Below are 11276 nucleotides of genomic sequence, written 5' to 3' on the forward strand. Positions count from 1 at the left end.
GATTCACTCTAGTATCTACAAGAATTTTATTATTATTATTATTATTATTATTATTATTATTATTATTATTACTATTATTATTATTATTATTATTATTATTATTATTATTATTATTATTATTATTATTATTATTACAGAACAGTTATTTTCCTCGGCAGTTAGCGATAGGCACGTACGATCCCGTTCCCCCCGTGCGATCCCTTTTTTCCTGGAGCGGGGATTCGAACTCTGGTCATCTACTACTAACTCAAACAGGTCAACCAACTGGACTAGCATTACTTCTTACGCACTTGAACGCAACTGAACATTTTTATTCTTTTTTCTTACGCATTGGGAAAAATCATTATATCTTCTGATTTTTCATTTTTCACTAGTGTGTCATGTACTGACTATAGTGGGAGAGGCATACATGTTTACATCAATTTTAAATACATTTAAAAAGTGTTTCACAAGCGGATTAAACTAATGATTTAAGGACCGCCGATCTGATCAATTACGTATAAACATTGTGGTAGTTCTGACCGGGAAAAAAGTTGTTGACAACACACTCTGGATTTATTTTTTTGTAAATAACATGATAATTTACGAAAGGTGGACCAGATAACTTACGCACCCAGGGTCTGGTAACTTTTGATTGAGGTATTCTTTTTGTCGAAACATACCCCGTTGACTTCTATGTAAATAGCATGGTAATTCACACACCACCAACTTGGTAACTTGCATAAAAACACCGTGATAACTTCCGTCTGAAAAAAATTATAAACATACTCCCGGTAAATTTTTGTGTAAATGACATAGCATGCCACGCCGGCCCGCAAGCCGCGAAACTTTTAAGTACCATACATTATGTCGGTTGCGATGGAGCTCCCAACTGCCCGTACCGTCCCACCCCCCCTCCCCCCCGGGGGGGTGGGGGGGAAGACTTGCTATTCAACTATGCATGCATCACCATCACCGCTCGTGCACCCCGACAACTTCTGTGATAAGTAGTATGATAACAGACACATCACAGATTCGATAACTTAGATATAAACACCACGCAACTTTAACCAAAGGAAAAGGTTGTTATAACCAAAGTAACTTTAACCCACGGGAGGTTAAATAGTTCCCCGAGTAACTCTATATGTAAATAGCATGATAATTTACGCACCGTAAACATGATAACTAACATACAAATATCATGATAACTTTGACCCCAAGAAAAAAGTTGTCGAAAACAACCCCCCCCCCCCCCCCCGGTTAATTTTTTATGTTAATTGCATGATAATTTAGTCACCGCAGTTCCGGTAACTTGCGTTCAAACACAATGATAACTTTGAACCGGAAAAAAAGTATTGAAAATGTACCATGTAATTTCTGTGTAAATAGCATGTTAATTTACACAATGCAGACATGATAACTTATATACAACAGTGTGGTAAGTTTGACCTGGGGGAAAGTTGTTGGAAACATACCCCTAATAAATTTTGTGTAAATAGCATGATACTTTATTCACAATGGATTTCATAGCTTACGTACGAACATCATGATAACTTTGACCCAGGGGGAAACTGTTGTTGAAAATAGGGGGGAGTGGGTTGTTGTTGAAAACACACCTCTGATAACTTCTATGTAAATAACATGGTAATATATTGCTATCCGAGTTGATAACTCACGTACAAACATCAGGGTAACTTTTGACTAGGTGTCCCGATAACTTCTGTGCAAATAGCATGATAATACATGGACAACAGAGCTGATAACTCAGGTACAAATACCGTTGTAACTTTTGGCCACGAAATAAAATTTGTTGAAAAAAGATACCCGTGATAATTTCTATGTAAATAATATGGTAATATACGCATACCAGAGCTGATAACTCACGTACGAAGACCACGGTAACTTTCACTCGTTTTTTCTTTCAAGAAGACATAACCTCGATACCTTTTTGTGTAAATAATATGGTAATAGTCGACCACAGACCGCGGTAACTTTGATCCGGGGAGAACAAATTGAAAAACATACCCTCAATAACCTCAACGTATATGCCATGGTATTCTACGCACCATAGACCTAAGCACTGCACGGTCTGGCACCTACCTAAACCAGTCTAGCCAGGCACAATGCACAATTTTTTGTTTTATGTGGGTCATGCCATGTTGGCATGTGGACCTCACCTCGTGGCCCAAGGACGACTTCGATCGTAGACGGCGGGTATTGGATAATTTACTTATAATACCATGGTAAATTTTGACTCATGCAAAAAAAGTAGTTGAAACATACCCCTGATAACATCAGTGTAACACCATGATAAGTTACACACTATGGGCATGATATCTTTTGGGCTGAAAAAAAGTCATCGAAACATACCAACATGGGATCTTGTTTCGATGCTCTCGTCGTGGCAAATTTTTACGTGAAAACGGATTTTAAATCGGAGCGACGATTTGAGCTACAAAACATTTTAAAGTTTTAAAACAGGGAGAATCTTTTGCTGACATCATCTGTTTTGTCTTTTAGTTTACATGCATGCATGAAATCATTAATCAAGGCTGGTTGCGTGTGTTTTCTCTGCCACCACCCACAGAATTATCTAGTAAGGTTACATGCATGCATGATTAGGTAGGAAGAAGTAGGCGTATGGATCTGTTGCTTATCTTCCGGTCAGTCAGAAGTTAGCACAATTATTATTGTTATTATTATTATGGATTTTCTTAATTCTTAGTTTAAAAATAGAGCATGTGAGTTTAGGTCCTGAAATCCAGTATCCTATTGCCACTTTGTTATATTGTAATGATAGTTTATATAATCATACATTTAAATAGACATCTCTACAAAATACAACAGGGCGAACTTACAAAGTTGTCAAGCAAAAAAAGTCAATTAGACCTCTTAGCTTATGCATGTCTATAAATATATACTTTCAATATATATTGGATCGTGGTATATTTGTCGCATATATCTTGGGATAATGCCAGTGCAGTTTTTATGCTCTAATTCAATAAAAAAAATCTTGGGATAATGCCAATGCAGTTTTTATGCTCTAATTCATACGTATACATGACGATCAAACTTCATATTTAAACATGAGAATGACATTGGAAGGTAGGAGGTATGCGTCAGTCAATTATTTATCTGTCTCTTATCAAGTAGTCTATAGCTTAAGTTTCAAAACTCCCAATGCCAGCTTCCTGGAGCCATACCAGAATGTTTCTTATGTTATAGTTATCACTTTTGCTAGTAATTCCTTGAGCGAGTAAAAAATAACTACTTTCAATTCATTGAAATGCACTGTTCGATTCTGACATTTGGATTTATGAAGTGCAAAATAATGATGAGAAACCTACATTGGACGGCTATCAAGGCTGACTGAAAACTTGCTATTTTTGGGGAAAAAATTAACTATTGTTAAGTTGTATCTTTAACGTTTTGAGTTGCAAAACTATGTTAGACAGGGCCGTTTGTGTATTGTCATGCTAGCTAATGGAGGCTTGATATATACATGGAGCTATATCTCATGAATAAAGGAGCGAGACTGCCTTTGTCATAATTACAATGTGATCTACAGCGCTCGCGATGCAGATCGGTTTGTACAATATGAAAGAATGTACTGTGCTGTGCCCGACAGCTGCAAGAACATGATGGATCTATCCATGCGGCAGCCATGGCCCATGGCTAAACGACTGCCGGAGCTAGCAGCACGTACGTACGGATCATTATCAGTTGGAGACCAGTTAATGTCATGTGCTAAGCATCATTATTGGGCTCCAGTTAATCATCGGAGCAAGCTAGCCAATCGTGTGGGCAGTTGGTAACCACAGCTTGTGAGCCTGGATTATCGTATAACCACTTCAGCCCAATGCAATTCATTAGGAAGGTGAAGGACACACACGCTTAAAGCTCTACTTTTGGGATCTTGATTAGGCAGAAGAGGAAGAAGACGCCTACCCAGCTATCTAGCTTATGATATTTTATGAAGGCTTCCGTGTCGATCCGACGATCCTCCAGTTTATCTGATTAGTAATTATCGCTTAAAAAATCTAGCTTAAACATTTGTGGAAGTAGTTATGCACTTTAAATATTGCCAATAATGGGGCCTTGCGTGACTGCGTAATTTGCAGTTCAGCAAACGTTCTGTATAGTTAGCTCAGCGGTTATTTTTCAGAAATTTTCGAAATTTCCGGGTGAGGTTTATGGTTTCTTGGACCGATGGAGAGCTAGCTTGCACGTACGTCCCATGTACTATAAAGGCAGTGGCCGGACAGGGTACATGATATTATTCATATCTCATATGGAAAGGGTGCGAGTCGCCATACACACATGCAAGCTTTATCCCGTCGATGGGAACAGGTTAACAGTCACACGTACGAGTGGCTAGCTACGTCGTTACATAGATAGATTGATGCATGGATAGATAAAGCTGCCGCTTGCCGGTGCCCGGGTGCAAGTGCGACTGCGCAACGCTCATGCTGTGTTCTTGTTTGTTTTCTTTCTAGCATGCAGCACGGATGCATGCATGATCGACCTCTCACGCTCTCTCTACATCGTTCTGTCTGGTCTGTGCTCATGCGTGATTAGCAAGTTCTAAGGGCATCTTCAAGATAGAACTTTAAACCTCCATTATATGTCTGAATCACAGTGTCCAAATCATTTTTTATCCAACGGGACCCATATATATTCACTTAGAAGTCTAAACGTATGGATTTCGGTCTCTAAGAGACAAACGTGAGGCATTGCCGGAGTCCGGACATGCACTTGAACAATCACATGCATAATCTTTTTTTCTCCCTTCTCTCACCACATGCATGGTTCCCATTTACTTTTTCTTGTCCCAACAAAATACTTTAATGCAATCCTTCAAAACAAATATTGTAAAAATGTCTGCGGACACATCGTAACCATAAATGTTCATGGACACATGAGACATGTCCACGGACATGATAACGGAGGGAGCCATCCAAAATTCCTGATTTTTCCGGTCATGTCCATCGCCACCCATCACCGCGCCACCCGCTGGAAACCGCCCACGATCGGACCACGCCTCTCCTCCACTCCGGCCTGTTGCGCTCCATGTCCTTGAGCATAGGCCGCTCGTAGCCCGCAACAGCCGCGCAATACAACATGGGGTCGACGTCGGAAGAGCAGGAAGATCGCCGTCGACGTGGCCGCGGAGGGACTCGCAACGGCCAGGAGGAGCGTCGTCGTGACCCGCATGCCATGCGTCTTGGCGCAGTGGTTCGCCGGGGAGCACTTCGGCGCGCACGACATTGTTGGCTGCTACCTCAAGTACAGCCGCCTCAGCGCTCAGGCGATGCACCGGGCTCCTCAAGGGCGGCGCTAAGAGGCCATCGCTGATTCTGAGACTGGGGGAGGGGGTCCCGTTCAGTGATTTGGTCTGCACGGGTGTGTTTCTCTTTGCCTTCCCAGTCGATTATACTGCTCGTATCACCTAGCTAGCACGGTTGTACGCCATGGAGGTGAATATCCATTGTTAGATCAGTACTACTAGTAGTAGCATTGGTCAACGAAGAATTAGATATGAGGGTGGAGAGTGCAAGCGGAGATAGATTGCACATATTCTCGAGGGCGTGATACATAGGTGAGGAGGAGGAACCTGACGGACCCGTGTGGTGCGGACCGTCCCATGAATTCAAACCCGTCCATGCAAGTACGTTCACCTCGCTCACTTTTGACGTTTTGACCGATTATTAGCAATGAATTCCGCGTCTGGCAGTAGCTTTCCAGCCAATTTCCAGCGGAACCTCGTGGACCAGAGCTTGCCCAGGTACATATGACATTATCTGGTATCTATAAGCTGGTTCGGGAGCAGCAACGTGCGCGTCCCTGTCGCTTCGCGCAGTGTCTACGCAGTGCTGGTAGAGGTAGGCCGGCGACGTGTGCGGTATCGAACCGCAGCCTGGAGCGAGTGGGAGAGTCAAAGGAAACTAGGAGGCGCGACGGACAGCGATCGGGGGGCGGGGACGGAGGTGGCATGTCACGGTAGGCGATGCACGAGCGCCCCGGGACGGGACCCCCTACCCCAGCCCAGCAGCTATCGGCCGTCCCGGTCCCGGTGGTCGCCGGCTTGCCTTGCCGCTTCTTTCAGCCGTCACTCGCGCGCGGCGCCAGCCCATCCCGTCCATCGGTAGGTCGCGCTCGCCCCACCCCCACCACGTGCGGCGTCACCACCCCGCCGAGACACGTCCGCCTCCGCCTGCACGCCACCCATAATCTTTCAACCGGCCGCCCGTCTACGAGGATGTACTGCTGACCATGGATATGCTTGGTTGAATCCACCACGCGAGCCGCATGCCCTAGTGGTGCACCGTGCACCGCGCGTGTAGACCATGGATGTATTGCATCTACAAACCTTGGGAAACGATCGTTCGCTGGTGAGATGGATCGACGTCGCCGAATCCGTTGGACATATGTATGATTGTGTTTGTGTATGCACGTCGCCCGACGCGCCGGTGACCCCGTTCCTTCATGTTAAAGTGTGTACTATAGGATGTATACGGTACATGTGTGGGCGTGCGTTGTACTCTAGATTGTTAGGATTTGTTCGGTTGATCTCTATCTTTTATATATAGATCATGACTTGGAGATCAATCCTACAATAACATAACTACCTAACCCTGTAATCTTCTGTGCCTATAAGTAACACGCAACGCGTTCCTGCCAAAGCATACGCTTAACGCATCTTTACATGGTATTCAGAGCCATTCTCCTCTAAGCACATCTCCCTTGCGCCGCCATCTCTTCCTCAAGCTCCACCGCAGCCGCCGCATCCGTACTCATCCCCATCGCTGAAAAACTCCATCCCTCCAACTTCAACGTCTGGCATGCGCAATCTATGGTCACCATCTGTGGCGCTCAGTTGGTCACCTATCTCGATCCAGAGAGGGGGGTGCCGACGCTCAAGTTGTTTGACAAAGCTGGCAAGGTCATCGACGTGCCGAACCCGACATACGAGATCGACAGGGCTCGAGACTCTCAGGTTTTGAGTTTCCTTTTCAATTCCATCTCACCTCCTGTGATGGTTCAGATCGCATCTTGCACCACGGCATCAGCAGCATGGATTGTAATCACGGAGATCTTCATCTCCCAGACGCAGGCGGCCATCGTCAACACGAGGATCGCCCTCTCCACCACCAAAAAGGGGAACTCCACCATTGCCGAGTACCTTGGCCGCATGAAGGCCCTCGGCGATGAGATGGCTGCCATCGGCAAGCCGCTCACAGACGACGATATGGTGTCATACATCCTTGCTGGCCTGGACTTCGACTACATCTCCTTCGTCTCCTCCGTCTGCGCCAGGACCGTCCCCGTCAAGCCCAACGAGCTCTACGCCCAACATCAACTTCGAGAGCCGCCTCGCCATGTTCGAGGGTGGCAACTCGTCGTCTCACTCCTCCGCCAACGCTGCTTCCCGTGGCGGTGGTGGTTTCCCTCGTGGCGGAGGCTGCGACAGGAACGGAGGCGGCCGTGACCACGGTGGTGGCCGTGGCAATGGAGGCAACGACGGCCGAGGAAACGGCCACGGTGCACGTGGCCAAGGAGGCGGCAGACGAGATGAGCTCCCTGAGGTGTTCTGTCAGATCTGCAAGAAGCCCAACCATACTGCCCTCAAGTGCTACCGGCGCTTTGACATTGCATTCACCAAGGAGAAGAGTGCAAGCGCCGTGTCCAACTCCTCCAACGGCGTCGACACCAACTGGTATGTCGACACAGGCGCCACCGACCACATCATTGGCGAGCTGGACAAGCTCACCATGAGGGAGAGGTAGAACTGACATGATCAAGTAAACATGCCCAACGGAGTAGGTATGAAAATTGCTCATATTGGTCAAGCATATGTTCGTACTCCCACTTATAATCTTCATCTAAAAGATGTCCTTTATTCACCTAAAGCCACAAAAAATCTTATTTGTGCCCATCATCTATCACAAGATAATCATGTGTTTCTTGAAACTCACCCCCGTTTCTTCTTCATTAAGGACAAGGCAACGAGGAGCACCCTCCTCCACGGCAGGTGTAGAGCCGGCCTCTACCCCCTATCATCGGCTTCTTTAGGCCCTGGCAGGCATGCTTTTGGCGCCACCAAGATCTCTCCGTTAAGGTGGTACGATCGATTAGGTCATCCGTCCTCGCAAATCGTCCAACATGTTCTTACAAAGAACAAAGTTCCTTTTTTACTTCATGAGTAGAATAAAGAGGGAGTGTGTGATGCATGCCAAAAGGGCAAAAGTCACCCACTTCCCTATCCAAATTCTAGTAGTTCCTCGAATGCTCCTTTAGAGCTTATCAACTCTGATGTATGGGGGCCTGCCCATGATTCGATCAATAAGAAACATTATTATGTGAACTTTATTGATGATTTCAGTAAATTTACTTGGATATTCCTTCTCAAACATAGGTCACAAGTTTTTAAAGTGTTTCATGAATTTCAAGCACTTGTAGAAATACTATTTGATCGAAAAATCATCAACATGCAAACCGATTGGGGTGGTGAGTATGAAAGGTTAAATTCATTTTTTCGCCAAATTGGCTTCACACACCATGTTTCCTGTCCGCATGCTCATCACCAGAACGGCTCCACCGAAAGGAAACACCGTCACATTGTTGAGGTTGGCCTTTCTCTCTTAGCTCATGCGTCTATGCCCTTGAAGTTTTGGGATGAGGCATTCATAGTTGCCACATATTTGATCAATCGTACGCCAAGTTAGGTGATCAATCTTGAGACTCCACTAGAAAAATTATTTCATGAGACATCAAACTATCATGCCCTTCGTACCTTTGGGTGCGCATGTTGGCCCAACCTCCGTCCTTTTAATGCTCGCAAGCTCGAATTTCGCTCCAAACAATGTGTATTCCTTGGCTACAGTAACCTTCACAAAGGTTTCAAGTGTCCAGACATAACTGTTGGACGTGTTTATATTTCCCGTGACGTCGTGTTTGATGAAACAGTGTTCCCTTTTGCCAAATTAAACCCCAATGCCGGTGCTCTTATCAGACCCGAAGTCCTTCTTCTCTCTGAAAATTCCTCCTCCTTACATCTTGATCATGGGGACGGACATATAGCTAATGATCACTTGGGTAATTCCGATAAAAATTCTGCTATAAATTTCGGAGGAAATCCGGTTGTGCACTATGATTTTATGCAGCAGCAGGGGACAAACATGGAGCACGAAGCTGATTCAGGAGCTGCACCAAAAGCTGACGGCAGCGATCCCGATGAGGATTCACCCTCGCCTGCCGCACCAGGCGGTGGCAGCGCGCCCTCCTCAGGGTCAGGCGGGCCAGCGATAGGCGACCACGCGTCTCCCCGCGGCCCCGCGGGTGAGGCAACGACAATCCACGGCGGGCCCACAGCGGAGCAGGTGGGTCAGCTGCACTCACGCGCCAGGCCAGGTGGTCCCCCGCGCCTGGCGGTTCCCCAGCTGGGCCTCGACAAGTGGCCCAACGAGCGGCCAGCTCCGGCTCCGAGGAAATCCACCTGGGATCGGGTGCCTCTGGGTCGTGCGCCGCGCCGGATCCTCTTGGATCTTCTGTGCCGCGGCCCTCCGCTGCAGTTTCCGTGCTAGTACAGAGAACCGGGTCACAACATGGGGTTTTGAAACCAAAGGTTTATACAGATGACACGGTCGGGTATGATAATATGCGTTTTGGAGGCGTAGCTGTTACAGGTGAGCCAGGAAACTTGACTGAGGCATTTGAAGATAAAAATTGGAAAAATTGATATGGATGAAGAATATAATGCTCATGTTAGAAATAAAACATGGCACCTAGTTCCTCCAACAAGAGGCAGAAATATTATTGATTGTAAGTGGTTTACAGAGTCAAAAGAAAGGCTAGTGGAGAGATAGACAGATACAAGGCTAGATTAGTAGCAAAGGGTTCGAAACAACGGTACAACATAGACTATGAGGACACATTTAGTCCAATTGTTAAAGCAGCTACTATCAGACTTGATCTCTCTGCTGCAGTATCAAATTGTTGGAGTCTTCGTCAATTGGATGTACGGAATGCGTTCCTTCATGGTGTTCTAGAGGAGGAAGTCTACATGAAACAACCACCTAGGTATGAGGTAAAAGACAATCATTATTATGTTTGCAAACTTGACAAGGCATTATATGGTCTAAAACAAGCACCTAGAGCATGGTACTCTAGGTTAAGTGAGAAACTTCAAAGACTTGGTTTTCGACCTTCAAAGGCTGACACGTCACTTTTCTTCTATAAAAAGGGAAAACTAATCATTTTTATGTTGGTATATGTTGATGATATCATTGTGACTAGCTCGTCACAAGAAGCGACCAATGCACTGTTAGAAGATCTTAAGAGAGATTTTGCTCTAAAGGATCTTGGCGACTTGCACTACTACTTGGGAATAGAAATAAAGAAGGTAACTAATGGGATAGTCTTAAGTCAAGAAAAATATGTGTCGGATATATTAAAAAGGTCATGTATGATGAATTGTAAAGTTTTAAACATGCCACTTTCAACTGCTGAAAAACTTTCCAAGGAAGAAGGGGAGCCTTTGGGAGCCGATGCAGCTACAAACTACATAAGTGTGGTAGGTGCTTTACATTACTTAACACTTACAAGGCCTGACATATGTTTTCCTGTCAACAAGGTGTGTCAATTCTTGCATGCTCCCACTCTTCATCATTGGACTGCAGTAAAAAGGATTTTGAGATAGCTTAGAGGTACGATGAGTACATGACTAAAGCTCACAAGATCAACCTCAATTATGGTAAGTGCCTTTTCAGATGCAGACTGGGCAGGTTGTCCTGATGATAGAAGGTCAACAGGGTTTTTTTCTGTTTTCTTTGGACCAAATCTTATATCTTGGAGTGTACAAAAACAATCAACCGTGTCAAGATCCAGCACGGAGGCTGAATATAAAGCCCTAGCAAATGCCACGGCTGAGTTGATATGGGTTCAAACCTTGCTTGCTGAACTTGGTATGAATCATTCTTCAGTTGCACGATTGTGGTGTGATAACATTGGTGCTACCTACCTGTCAGCAAATTTAGTGTTCCATGCAAGAACAAAACACATTGAAGTTGACTATTATTTTGTTCGTGAAAGAGTAGCCAAGAATTTATTGGACATTCTTTTATTCCCACTAATGATCAAATTGTAGATGGTTTCACTAAAGCCTTGTCATGGCGCAAGTTGGAAGAATTCAATAACAATCTCAACTTGATAAAGTTGTGATTGAGGGGGCGTGTTAAAGTGTGTACTATAGGATATATACGGTGTATGTATAAACCATATACATGTGTGGGGGTGCG

The 11276-nt window shown here is 45.1% G+C and overlaps 1 protein-coding gene across 1 annotated transcript; it reads left to right on the top strand.

The window, feature by feature from the left end:
- Nucleotides 1-6696: 6696 nt before the first annotated feature.
- Nucleotides 6697-8188, top strand: LOC123186289 (uncharacterized). The gene is made up of 2 exons (XM_044598072.1): nucleotides 6697-7803; nucleotides 7977-8188. The coding sequence occupies exon 1, from the start codon at nucleotides 6833-6835 to the stop codon at nucleotides 7466-7468; it is 636 nt and encodes a 211-aa protein (XP_044454007.1). The 5' UTR covers nucleotides 6697-6832; the 3' UTR covers nucleotides 7469-7803; nucleotides 7977-8188.
- Nucleotides 8189-11276: the final 3088 nt, after the last annotated feature.

Source organism: Triticum aestivum, chromosome 2A (genome assembly GCF_018294505.1).
Source record: "Triticum aestivum cultivar Chinese Spring chromosome 2A, IWGSC CS RefSeq v2.1, whole genome shotgun sequence".
NCBI classification, from domain to species: domain Eukaryota; kingdom Viridiplantae; phylum Streptophyta; class Magnoliopsida; order Poales; family Poaceae; genus Triticum; species Triticum aestivum.